General features: G+C 40.2%; 1 protein-coding gene across 1 annotated transcript in view; it reads right to left on the bottom strand.

The window, feature by feature from the left end:
* The window catches only part of ATP2B2 (ATPase plasma membrane Ca2+ transporting 2), a 233732-nt gene that overhangs the window by 93142 nt on the left and 126327 nt on the right, over positions 1-14263 (bottom strand). Inside the window, 2 exon segments of the mRNA XM_054516040.1 lie at positions 574-699; positions 1685-1942. Of these exon segments, the coding sequence (XP_054372015.1) occupies positions 574-699; positions 1685-1942 (384 nt within the window).

The raw sequence follows: 14263 nt of genomic DNA on the forward strand, positions 1-14263 counted from the left end.
TGGACTGAAGGCACTTGAGACAGTAATTTGTGTTCAGACTCAGATGTTTATTATTTCTTGTCAGTAAAACAGTCTCACTACTGGGAGTTCTGCAGCTTTTCATTAGAAGGCACAAAATGGCCAACAGTCTCTTGTTACCAGGTCTTTTAAGACTGAGCTATCCAATTAAGAACTGACACCTGGGTTATTTTCCCTTTTAACCCAAGAACTGATCCCACAGAGCTGCAATGGGGACTTTTCTGCCCAATTACAAAATGCCACCCAAACCCATGGAGAAGGAGGAAGAAGAAGCATGAAGAAGAAACCCAGGATGACACCCTGTGCCCTCCATCTTGCTTCCATCCACAACACACTAAAAATCCCAAAACTAAATTTCTCACCAAGTGATATAACTACACTACTCTCTATAATCTATTTCACACTTTTGTGGATTCTGGTCTATCTTGAAGTCTGGGAAACTTTCTCCATCAATGAGGGTCAAAGTCAGAGCTCCCTGGGGGTCAGGGCACCCCAGAGCAGACAGAGAAATATTCCTGAAACAGCCCTGGGTTTGCACAGTGGGGCAGATCTTACCTGACAGCAGCATTGGGTCTTTGTCCACGGATTTGCGGACCTGGTCGGACTCTCCAGTCAAGGAGCTCTCATCGATTTTGAGATCATTGCCTTGAATAAATATCCCATCAGCAGGTAGAAGGTCACCTGTGGTCAGAAAAGGGCAGTGGAAAACCTCCATGAGATTGTTTTTATAATTACACTATGGGCTTTGTTATGAAATCACAATTAACTGCATGAAAAGGTGAAATGAAAGGAGAAGGGAAGGAATTATTCCTGATTCTGTCCACACGAGTCACAGTACTGCAGTCCAGCCAGGAAAGGCCTTTTATTGCAAACATCTTCTGCTTCATGCTATCCCAAAATCCAAATGTATCACATTTCCCTCACAATGGACATCTCCATCATGGGGGTTTGCCAGGGAAGTCCTCACATCACCTGAAGGTTTCTCCATCAGACTTCATTAAGAGCAGCTAATTAATAGCTGAGCTGCCCTTTCCCCTTCCCCCTCAGGGAGCCCTAAGGTAAGTCCAGGAGAAATGTGATGGCTGATGGAAGGGGGATATTGCTGGAATTAACAACTCCCTCCAGAGCACACAGAGCTCCTGCAAGAGTCTCTTGCTCCACTGGAGCACGGGGCTTTCCCTATGGCATGGAATCATCAGGCACCTCATCTGCGGGGTCAATCTGGATCTGAAGCACCTCATGAGGTGATCACAGAGGCCCAATTCCCTTCTACACAACATTTAAAAACACCTCCTCTTGCCCCTAACTGGACAGAAATAAAAAGAAATTAACCTGAATAATGTAATCCTCCGTGCTAGAGAATTACCTTTGTACAAACAAGTACGGAAAACTGGAAGGACAAATGCAGAAAACTGGAAGAACAAACACAGAAAACTGGAAGGAACTGGAAATCTGACCAGTCCTTGCCAGTGAAAGAAGTTTACACCAATTGAATTGGTTTCCTAGTGCAGCTTTACAGCAGGTCTTCACGATCTCCTTTGGCCCTGACAGCTCAGGTGTCACCTCAGCATGGCCAACACTGATTTTCTGTCCTATAAACCTGCCAGGGAAGCGTGTCCAGAAGGGCCAGCAGAGCAAGCCAAGGCTCCAAAGGCCGTGCACTCACCGTATTTGACCTGTGCAATGTCCCCAACCACGATCTCTGCCACGGGGATCTGGATGACCTGTCCCCCTCGCACCACGGTGAACTTCTGCTCCTGCTCGATGCGGCTCTGCAGCCCCCGGAACTGCTTCTCCTTGCTCCAGTCGTTGAAGGCAGTGACCAGGACCACGCAGATGACAGACAGGAGGATGGCAGCACCTTCAATCCAGCCAGCTTCGGCCTCCCCCTCATCCTCAGCCCCTCCTGTTGCAGTACCACACCCTGCAGAGACGGTAAGGATCGGTTTAGGGGAGGTCGGGTGTACCACAAGAAATGAAATTTGCTGGGATGTGACAAGGTGAGGGGATGGAGCTGCTTTTCCAAGCACTGCCTGCTGATGAAACGTGGCAGAATGGAGGAAAAGGACAAATAAAGAGATCTGTAAAAAAGAGAAAATAAATAAATCAACAGAATTCTTTGTCCTTTTAGTTTTTCTTCTGAGCAACCCATCCTTGGTGAACCCGGACTAAACAAATGGAAGGAGAAAGAACCAATTCCATTTTGTGATAGAGGACTCAGAGCTTCACCTGAGCCACCAAAACATGCAGGATAAGAATACGAATAATACTGAAGAATAAGAATAATACTGAAGATAAGAATACTGAAGAACATGAATAATACTGAAGAATAAGAATAATATTGAAGAATAAGAATAATACTGAAGAATAAGAATAAAACTAAAGGTGACAGGAAGGACTAAAACAATAAATGGCATTAAATAATGCAAAGCAATGGCATTAAACTCGCATTAACACCCTGCCAGATTAAATTAAACAATTTTAACACAATTTTTTATTTTTTTAAAAACAATTTTAACAAAATTTTTAATTTTCAACACAATTTCTAAATGTTCTGAACTAAACACACTTATAGGGAGCACTTGTTAAAAAAATACTGGGGTCAACTGAGTTTCTCAGCATTTCGATTTGATAATGAATGTATTAAGGAACACTGAGTAAAAACAATTCCCTGATATTAATTCATCAGTCTTCCCTACACAGAAATGCAGTGGGATGCTTCTAGAACTGCAAGTACATTGCTGCCAAAAGCAAAACAGCATTAAGAGAACCACTCTCTTCTGAACTGTTAATTCTCAATTATTTTATATACATCTGCTAATTATTTATTTCAATTAAAATTCAATTAGATAATATTCACCAAAGGAAAGTGACATAGCTCTCCTTCTTACTGAAAGAGCACCTGGGAGGAGCACTGGACAGAGCCAAGGGCACATTCCAGAGAAATCCCAGCTGGTGGGAGAGAGGAGAACTCAGCCTGGCCAGCAGAGCCTCCTCTCCCCAGGGACCTGGGAAGAATTGTTCCCATTTTCCATGAAGAATGGGACCAGGCAGGAATTTGACATCACCTCTCCACCTCACCCAGCTACCAGGGGGTTCAGCAACTTCTCTTCCACCTCTGACTGAAGTTTCATTTGGTTTCTTCATCACCTCTCACTAGAGAGAAGTAACAGCCAGGCTGATTTCTGTATTCAAATTCCAAACTGGAGCATCAGAATCCATTAACCAGCTGAGTAATTACTCTGGCATGTGAACAATAACAAAACTACCAAAAGTCAAAGGAAGAAAGATGAGCCTGAACAGCCACTAAGAGAGGAAGAAAATGAATATAAAGGGAGTTTTTAGCCAAGTTCTCTGTAGTTTACACTGAGTTCCTAAGGGCAAGGCAAAGGCTGCTCCCAAGGGCAGGGGCTGCTGGCAGGGATGTTCTTCCACTGCTGCTCCACCTGAACCTTCAGCACAAGAACCACGCTAAAACCACTTTTACAGCACTCAGGGAAGAAATTAAAACCTTTTTGAAGTTCAGTACTTTCAGCTGCTCATTACCAGCCTCAAATGCAACTCAGAAACCAACCCTGCAGCTTCCTCCTGCAGCACAATGGGGGTTTTGGGAAGGAATTATGAATTTTGCTCTGTTTCACCTTAATCATCTCAGCTGGGCTGTGTTGGATTTTTAGATTCCTTTTCCAAATCAGCAGATTCACTTGTGTCTTGATTGTTTTAAATGGTTTCCTAGTGCAAGAAATTCTGTTTCAGCAGATGAAACACCAGAATTCACTCTCCTTTTTTCATTAGGTATGACTTAGAAGTAAATATTATTAATATTCTGGTTTTTTAACAGCAAACCTCCTCTTCTATTTCTCATAAAAGAAACATGGCCTGGTCTAGCCACATTCAAACACTGATTTTATTTCCTTTTCAGATGGTTGAAATTTAGCCCAGCTTGTACAAAATTACCAAGATCTGCTGCTGAGTAATATTTCCAAGGTCCTTCAGTGTAAAAAAAGAAAAAATAAAATTAAAAAAAAACCCCAAACCTTGATTAAGAAAAATCAGGTAAAAAATAAATATATTCCTTGACTTGAGCAGTGAGGTTAATTTTAATTTTGAGTTTGATCTCCATGTCGACACAAATGGTACCACGGAGCATGCAAATAATACAAAATATTATCATTAACATAAAAGGAATTACCTGTAGATTAAGCACAATCAAATAAAATAATTCATTTTTCAGCTGAAAATTTTGTTTTATTCCAGCTGAAAAAATTGTTTGTAACAATGGAAGAAAATCTGAAGGAAACAGATTGAAGTTAGATCAAGCTCTTGGAAAACATCCCTAAATCTGACAAGGTTCCACACTGAATAAAAAATTATGTTTATGACTTAAAATCATGAGACAATCCTCCAGAACCCAATGAAAACAACACAATTTTAAATGCATTTAATTTTCTTTTCTTTTCCTTTCATCTGACAATGATAAATTCAGGTGGAGCAGAGGTGTCTGAAGGGAGGAGGGAATTTTAGGAGTAGAGGAATTAATTGCCAGACCTCATCAAAACCTGAAGTCTGTGAGAGGATGGAGGAAATTCTGAGTTGATTTTTGAGTTGCTAATTGTTGAGATTCAATGTGGCCTCTCTAAAACCCCAGGGCCCAGGTGAGAAGTCAATCAGACCACCAGAATTTCCCCAAATTTTGCTTTTGCATTTTACACTCCACAGAAAGGAGATGGGGATAAAAGTGCTGCATAAATTAATGCAAAACGTTCTTTTTCTAGGAATCAACTCTAGCAAAAAACTACCTGCTTCTTACAAGAGCAAAATTTCTGAGCAGATTTTTTAAAAAATATGAAAAGCAAGACTTTAAAATGCAACCTCTGCCCTTTACAACATGACCCATCTGTCAGGGAACATTTACTTGAATTATGTGGTGTTCTTGAATTCCAAACTGTTTTAGAGGTGCTCCTTTTGAGAGGAAAAAAAATAAAGGAAACCTGCATCTCCATTGGTTTGAGTCTGTCTAATGTTTTCTTATATACTTACAGAAAAATAATTGGGTTTTTAGTATTTTTTCCTGCTGTTATGGCTTTCTAGAAATTATAGAAAGACTGACATGGATTTACAGAAAGAACTTTATGTATTTATAGAGGAAAAAGACACAAACATCTTAACTCTATATTTAGATTATCTGGCCTTATTGCAGCGTAAAGTGACCCAGCATTGACCTTACAGATAAGGAGAAAATAAGAAATATTAATAAAATACATCATATTAATACATCTAAGTAGCAAAATTGAATTTAAAGCACCTAATATTTATTACAAATGTCATATAAGCTTGAAAAATTCATGTTGAGGTATAAGATTGGGGTTCTGCTTTCACAGAGAGCACGTGGCTCTCAATGCTACCCAAAAATCTGCCCGAGCTTTTATTGAAATGCACGGAGTCAAAAGCAGCACAAAAGAGCTGTTCACATGCAGATGTGATTTGTGGCAGGGTTTTATTCCAAGACAGCAAATTGTGATGTTCTCATCTTAAATTCCCTTTAACAGAGGCCCTATCTGTCAGAAAACCCAAAAGCAGAGAGGTAAAAAAAGTTTAAAAGATGGAATTCTTTCTCTCACAACTCTGAACTTGTGCCTTGGCCGAAGTCTGAGCCTCACAGCACAGAAAATGTGCAGGGCTTGAAACTGAGATGCTGAACACCTGCAAGTCAAGGCTGTAAAGGACTGAGACTCCTTTGGCACAAAAAAGGCAGATGGAGCCCTAAAATGGATCAATTTATCCCAAAAGGAGCACCCAGGTGAGCTGGAGCTCCCCAGGACAGGGAGAACTCGGCAGCACAACCTCAAAGAAGGCTCAGAAACACAAAGGGGAACCAAGGGGACTCCTGTGCCCATAAAATACCTGAAAGGACATTTCCAGAACCTTGTGGAAGGAGAACAGAACTTTAAAAAGCTTAAAACTGGGCCAGAAATAGATCAGCAAAGCTGATGGGAAAGTGTTCTACAGAGGGGAGATGAAAGGAAGGAAAAATCCAAAGGAAAGGAAAGAATAGGGAAGTTCTGCCACCCATCACAGGAGGCAGACAGGGAGCCCAAGTGAGGAGGCAGCAGCTGGATTTCCATCTCTGCAGGGCTCCAAAGCTGCCCAGGATTTCCATTCTCAGCCCAGCTGAGGTGGCAGCAGCTGGATTTCCATCTCTGCAGGGACTGGAAGGCTCCAAACCTCCAAACCAGGAGCCTGGAGGGCTGAGCAAAACCCCCAGGCACTTACCTGGGCTGCACTTCATCTCAAGAAAATTCAAAACTGGCCTGAAAAACCTCCTCTGCATGAATAGAATTTAATTATATGGAAGAGTTTAGAAGGAGAAAAAAAAATTTAAAAAATAGAAAGGAAGAAAGAAATAGGTTATTAAAGGGAAAGTTAGAAAAAATCTTGAATGTGCTTGTGGTGAAAAGGGGAAGAAGGAGAGGAGGAGGAGGAACAAAACCAGGTTAAAGCACTTCAGGAACAGTGAGCAAGAGGCAGCACGAGGTAAAAACCTGGTGGCTGTTATTAATAATTTCAATGTAGTGAAAGCTAGCAAGCAAGAAAGGGAATTAATAGAAGTCCACAAAAAGCCAGACAGCATCACCTGACAGCTTGGCAGGCTCTTGTCCTGGTGGATCTGGAATGCTTTTACACCATTTCAATGTACATTCAAATCTGGGCACATACAGGAGGAGGCACACGGGCTCAGTGCAGCTAAAAAGAATATCTGCTTAAAATTTCAAACAGCTATCAGGAGATTCTTTAGGCTGCTTTGAAGAACATAATGATTATAATTACAAACTATACAATCCTGAGCTGCAGCACAGTAATTTTTAAATCAGAAAAAGTACATTTTTAAAAATCTGGGAACATCTGTATTCCTAAATCCCAACCTACAGCACATACCTCTCAGCTACTCATTTCAACCTACACACTGCTATTTTTAAGCTGAGAATACCTTGTGGCATTTAAATTCCCAAGGAAAATCTCCTCACACCCCCAGAGGTAATTTTTTTAGTCAGTCAAACTGGTTTTGTCATCAGAAAGACAACAGCTCCCGGATAAAAACTTTTTATTGAATCTCTTTCTCTAAAGACATTTTTCCCCTCGCTGCAGCTCCAGCACTGATGTTATTAAAGCAAATGGAGCAGCTCAAAGTTAAAGCTTTGTCATCAGCTCTGCTTCCCAACAGCACCACTGATGATTCGAACTTCACCAATGTTTTTAGCTGTGTAAGAAAAGGAACAATAACCCAAAAATTATGTGATCAAACCCATAAATTCCCCTCCTTAACAAGGCTTTTCAAGCTGTAACAAACACTGCAGCGTTTATTTCTGCAGATTCCTCCTTGTGTCAGGCCTTTTGCTCCACAAGGAGTCCCAGGAGTGATTGGCAGCACCATTCCTGCCCCAAATCCTCCCCTGCATGACGCTGCATCAGCAGATGTTGAATCACTTCCCACAAGGGCAGAGCAGCACAGGGCTGGCTCCGAGTCACAGCTCAGGCACAGGGGCAGAAATCACTGCAATGTCACCCATTTCTGCCTCTCCCTCGTTCCCTCCAAGGCTTCACTCAGCCTGACAAACATTTCCAAGTGAGAGGAATAGTGGATTTGTTCTTCCAAACAAGCTGGGGGTCTGCTGGTAGATGAAACCAGAGATAAAAGAAACAATGGGAAGGATTCCCTGATTGATGAATGGAAAAAGATATTTGCCTTTACAAATAAACTGTAGGTTTGCTGATAAATGAAATTAGACATTGAAAGATGAAAGGAACAGTGAGGAAGAAAAACCCCTAAATTTCATAAGAATTAAAAATTAAAAGGGAGGGTTATACATTAGAGGTAAAGGGAAGGTTGTACATTAGAGGGAAATCTCTGCTATCAGGTGATTTGGGAAGTCTGAACCTCTCAAGTACCTCAGAAATGGGGAAAGAGAGAAGGGAAATGCAGCCAGGAAATGGGGATAGAAAGGAGGCTGCATCCTCCAAAAACGTGAGAGACCCCAGGGGATGCCCCATGGCCTCTCCCTTTATTCAAATAAAGTAAAAGGGCTCCTCTGTCTCCTCTTAGCACATAAACCTCTGGTGTTTGTGGGTTCATTTTCCTCAGACAAGTTACCTGCAGGATCAGTGTTCTCCAAACCCACACTCCTTCCATTTATGAGGGTGACAAAATTCCCCTACAAACATCAACATTCAGGGAGTTTAAGCATTCACTAAAAGCCACTTTTAGACACATCTTTGAACCCAATATGAGAATTGCTGGCTTTGTGATCCACCAGTTTGTTATGTAAGGGCTCCAGGGGGGCAGGGAGGGGGAAGCAAAGAGCTGCTGTCCCTGTGGGTTTGTTATGTAACTGCCAGCTCCACAGCTTGCTATTAAATATTTACACTTTCTTGGCATCTATGTGCAAGGAAACAAATCTGGGGGCCCTGAAAGCATTGATCGATAGAGATATAGATGATATAGATATAAATACAGATGATATAGATATAGATGTAGATATAGATGAGATAGATATAGATATACATAATAAAGACATAGAAATAGAAATATATACAGATATAGATGATATAGATATAGATTTAGATATAGATTATACAGATATAGATATTGATAATATAGATATAGATGTAGATGTAGATTATATAGATATACATAATAAATAAATAGAAATAGAAATATATATAGAAATAGAAATATATATAGAATTAGAAATATAAATAGATAGAGATGATATAGATATAGATTTATATATAGATTATATAGATGTAGATGTAGATATAGATGACATAGATATAGATATACATAATAAAGATGAAATAATGAAATAGAAATAGAGATAGATATTAGATGCATATAAATATAAATATATAGAGATAGATATAGATGATATAGATATAGATATGGATACATATAGATACACATCTATCTATCTATAATATATATAGATATAGATATATCTACATATATATATTCACACATTCTTCAGTCTGATCACAAACAGTCATGAGCACAGGAATGTTCATTGAAATATCCCCTCCATCTCAGGAGAAAAATGGGGTGTGTCAAGCAGGATTCTTCTGCCTGGCATCTCCAAGGAAATTCATTTTAGAGAGATCAGGCAAAGGGATGGGTCCTCACTCCACCAAAAGTCCAAGCAAATACTTCTACAGTGTTTATATTCAATTTTGTTTCCTTTTTTTTGCCAGAGAGAAAAGAGAGAAAGAAAAAAAAAGTTTAAAAAAAAGGGAATTTTCATCATGAGTCCTGTTCTAAGGGATTGCAAGAGACAAACCTTGATGCTGGGTTGTTGTACCTTCACTTATATTGCTCCAAGCTAGAGATGTCAGGTAAATAAAACCTCATATTCCAAAGGTAAAACATGGGCTCCAAATGCAGGAATCAGACCTTGAAAAGTTGCTCTGTGTTTATTAACAAGGATTCAAGTGCAGTTATTCAGCACTTGACTTGCAAGGGCACGTCCTAGCCAAGTCCTTCTTGCAGAATTAATATTTCTGGAGGATCTCTTCCTGGAAAATATGTGAGAAGACATTTTATGCTGTCCCAAAGTTCTAAATCTCATCCCTCTTCCCCAGCAGAGAGCTGAGTCGTGCCTGGCACCCTGGCCATGTGTGATGAGCAATATCCAAAAGTTTTGTCAGAGGTCTGCACAGCTCTCATGAAGGGAAGGCAGCTGGGGGACCTCAGATTTTGCAGCCCAACAGAGATTTGCAAAAAGCAGATGTAGGTCCCTGTGCACTAGGAAATAATCCTTTAATCTGCAGGTCCCACATGACAAAAAGCTGCACATTTTGCACTCTACAAGTTCTCAATGTGTTGTTACTGACACCAGCTTGAGACTAAACTTCTGTCAGGGACTGGCTCCCAAAGCTGACCTGGTGTGGGGAACCCCACAGAATGCAGAGTTGGATGCAGTGGGGCAACACCAGATTGCAATAAAAAAAAAATCTAAAATAAATGAAAAAAATGAAAAACAAATGAAAAATAAAAATAAATAAAACCCAATCTAAAATAAATGAAAATTAAAAACTTCACATTGCAATAAAAATGTCAATTGACTCAAGAAACCCCAAGCAGTGCTGGATGAGTAGAATCTCCTTTGTTCTCTCATTCCAAAGGTGATGGGTTCAAAACAGAGAAAAGAGAAAGTCATAAAGACAGACAGACTGCCTGGATACCCAGCCAGGAACGCAGGAAATTAAGAATCAAGGATTTTATAATGGGAGGCTTCAGCAAAGAAAATTTCCACTAATAAATTTTCATTCAATCTCAGTCTAGAAGCAGCTCCTTGTAAGTATTTTAGAATATGGCAAAAATCAAGCTAGCTGTATTCTAAAATGACCAGTGGAATATATCTTCATCAAAACACCTAGAAAAGAGCAATTGCATTCGCTTAAATTTCTGCAGCCCAGTAGGAATTTGCAGAAAAAGTGGTTTTACATAAGAATGTTTACCCCTGTAATAATAACAACTCTAAACAGCCTCACAGGCACTCCTAAACAAACAAAAATACTTTATATTCAAAAAAGACAAAATAATTAAATTTTAAAAATCATTCCTCTTTAAATTTCTGCAAGTAATAATTATTTGAGGGATTAATTGAGAGGCTGTGAACCAAAATTACAGGACAATATACTCCACAGTGAAAGGAAGGCTGTGCTGGGATGATTGTTACAGTGACCTTCTCTCAAAAAGAAAGAGCTCTTAGTAGGACCTACAACTATTCCATAAAGAAATATAATTCATATTATTTAACTCTCTCTGTAGAAACAATGAAAAAAAGAATAAATCAAATATAAAAATAAATTTGTCATTAACAAGTGATTCTGACATTTCTCTTCATTTCAGCACAAATATTAATGTCCACAAGGAAAATTCTGGTGCAAGTTGAAGCTTTCTTTGTACTCATGCAGGATATATAAAAATAGAGCTACAAAATACTCCACATTTAAGTCACTGTTCCAAGAATGCAGAACAGGTGCACATGGTCTTAACCTTAAATAGTTTTGCTCAGTTTAGAAAAAACCTTTTTTTTTTCTCAGGGTTTTTCATGGAAAAAAGCTGGACAGCCTCAGCTCAGTTCCAGTGCAGAATAAAAATACATGGAGAAATCTGGTTCAGCAGCCAGCCTTGATACCCCCAGAAACTCTACCAGGAAAGTGTTTTAAATTCAGACTTCATCAAAATCCAATTTACAGCAATGAAGAACACACAGCACAAACAAGGGATCCCCTTCAGCCTAAGTTGTTTAAATGTCATAACTATGAAAAAAAAAATCAATGTAAAACACAAACTCTGTTTGAAAGATGTATGGACTAAATTGAATTAGCAACGTGGGGAACTGTGACCCCAGAGCTTTGGATGGAACACTACTAAATGTCATTGGTTAATTCAGAGTAAAAGAAGGAGGGAAATAAATCCTTTTTTTTTTTCATGATCACATGTTGCAAGACCACATTTAGGATAGGCTATTGTGCCAATGCAAACAAATCATTAGGAATAAAACCAATTAGAAATTAGAATTTCTGTTAGCTTGATATTCGCAGGGAAGTGGCTGTCCATATGTTGACATTTACTCACTTGGAAAAGTTTAATTAAGTTTGAGTTAGAATTCTAACCTTGCTATTAGAAAAAATAAAAAATGGCAGAGGGAACGCTGCAGCTCCTGGGATAAAGTTGCCTTTTTGAGCACGAATAGATGAAGGAAAAAATATATATAATGTCAGGAAAATCTGCTAAGTTTGGAGCTGCAGCTAAGCAGCCGTGTCAGAGATAAAGGTGCAGCTGGGTTCTACAAACAGGAAGAAAGCTCCCATTTCTCATGGAGCAATCCCTGGCTACTTCTGATGCCTTGGGATTTTAGCTTTTATATCTTTCATTTCTTTTATAAAGATTTAGTGTGTCACTCCAAACTGCACACCCAGTGTCAGCTGCAGCTTCCCCATTTTGGGCACACACAACAATTCCTCTCCAGGCCTGGCAATCAAGGACACCTCACTGCCCCAGGGCCCAGAGATGGGAACAAAAGGGACTTGGGGGGAGCAAACTTGGGCTCAATGACTTCATTACCTGCAGCTGGAATTGGCAGATGAACCCCCAATGTGCAGATGGACCAAACTTATAAAAGTATAAAAACCTGTGAGCCCTGGTTCATTATGGGTGTAGTCCTGGGGGATTTCATTTGCCCAAAATGTACTTGCAGGCCCTTCAATAAACAGAACTGCTTTTTATTCCCCTTAGTTCTGTCTGGCCTCTGTTTTTAGGTAGCCCAAAAAGGCCTCACTTGCAGCACTTGTGAAAGGCAGCTGGAGGCAGAGGAGGCTCTGAGCACTTCCTCAGCTCCTACTCAGATCACTGAGAGCCCCAGGAAACACAGAAACCCAGGCAAATAAAGAAATGTTTCCCAAAAAGCAGCTCTCATCGGGGCACTCAGCTTTAAATAGAGCCCTGCAGAACGGTTCACATTGACAGAGAGCAGCAAAGAGCTGAGAAGTGCAGGAGCAGATGAGAGCTGTCTGTCCTGTGCCATCCACAGAGCCTCTTCCCTTTCTGTCTGGAGCACAGGCATGAAAAGAGCAAATCACTGCAAAAAGGTTTTTGGGGTGGCATCTGCCTCAGTGATGGCTGCTTGTGCTGCTCCATCCCTCTCTGCCTGTGTTCTGATAGAAATGAAATGTGCTCGCTCCCCAAAATCTTCTCCTTTTTTTTGATTTTTGATGCATTAAAACAAGGCGTTCTAACAGGGAGGATTTAACAGAAATATTACCCAAAATCTGCAAAAACCAAACTGAAAAAAGGTTGGCTTTGCCTGGAAATCTCGACAGATGTTTCACTGGAGCTTCTAAAACCCCAGGAGGAGCAGGGGATGGAGTGGGGATGCCTGACCACACTCACACAAACATTTCTTTTAAAAGTTCCTGGATGATTGCAGCTGCTTTGGTTGTGTTCTGTGCTAGCAGAAGCCTTTTCCAAGGTCTGAAACACTTCACACACCCAGATTATTTAGAGAGAAACTGCCAACTTTTTCCACCCTGCAGAGAGAGGTTACTGAGGAAAGGTGACTGATTTAACAGGTCCCTCAAGAGTAATTCAGAGTTTTCAGAGGTTCAGGCTGGAAAGGCACCGATAAAGGAAATTTGCAATTGAGGAGCTTAAACAAAAAAAAAAAAACCAAAAACCAAAAAATAAGCCTGCAATCCCAGAAAATTCAAGACTGCCCTTGGAGCCAGTCCTGGAGCACCTGGGCCTCTCCTGATGCTGTCCCTGCCTCGCTCAGGACAAGGAGAAAACGTGGCCAAAGGAGATGGGGAAGATTTGTAGAGCTGAGCCACAAAACCCCCTCATAACCTGCACTGTTCATTGCTTTCATCCCATTTCTCATCTCCATTCCTTCATGCTGGAAAGCTTTAAGGGGTGAGGAATGAGCTCAGTAAAAGATTTAAATTCTGTCATAATGTCTTACAGCAGCAGGCACCAAAAAGTTCTCCCAATATTAGCGTGGCCCTATAAAAGCAGTTTTACAGTGCAGATCTCTGTGCTAAGGAAACTTGTCCTGAACTGTGGGTCTCAGTTTACTTTCACCCCAAAGGATGGGATGAAATCCCCCCTGAATTCACATCCAAAACCACCTTCAGTGTGAACCCCGCTGGGGACAGACAGGAGATGGGATTTCTGAGACAAATTCTAAACTGAAATGTTCACCTGGATCTGTCCAAAGCTGCAGGAAATTAGGATACTCTCCATTTAGAATGTGCATTCTATATTTTCTGCATATTAATTATCCACACTGAACTGAAACAAGAGGAGGGAAAAGGCAGAGCTTGTGCAAAACAGAAATAAATCAAAATTACTCGTTTAAATGCTACTTTTCTAACAGGTGAGAGATGTGTGTGTGTTTATATATAACCATGAAAATATGCATATATGCAAAGTGCCTTCCTGTTCAAAAAGGTATTTCTGGTTTGTTTCTGTGCTTAAACATTTTTTTTTCCAGGTAATAATTTTTCATTCTAATTCAAGCCCACCAACAGTGAGGAACTGTAAGCACAGGCAGACTTTGGGATGCAGCACAGTTTGTCTCAACTCCAACTGTAAAATAATCCTAGAACCAGATCCAGAAATACTTCATCTTTAAAAAGTCACATCATAAAGATTCTACAAATTTCAATACTAATTGGTATCTTAAAGCTG

This window comes from Molothrus ater, chromosome 11, assembly GCF_012460135.2.
Source record: "Molothrus ater isolate BHLD 08-10-18 breed brown headed cowbird chromosome 11, BPBGC_Mater_1.1, whole genome shotgun sequence".
Lineage (NCBI taxonomy): Eukaryota > Metazoa > Chordata > Aves > Passeriformes > Icteridae > Molothrus > Molothrus ater.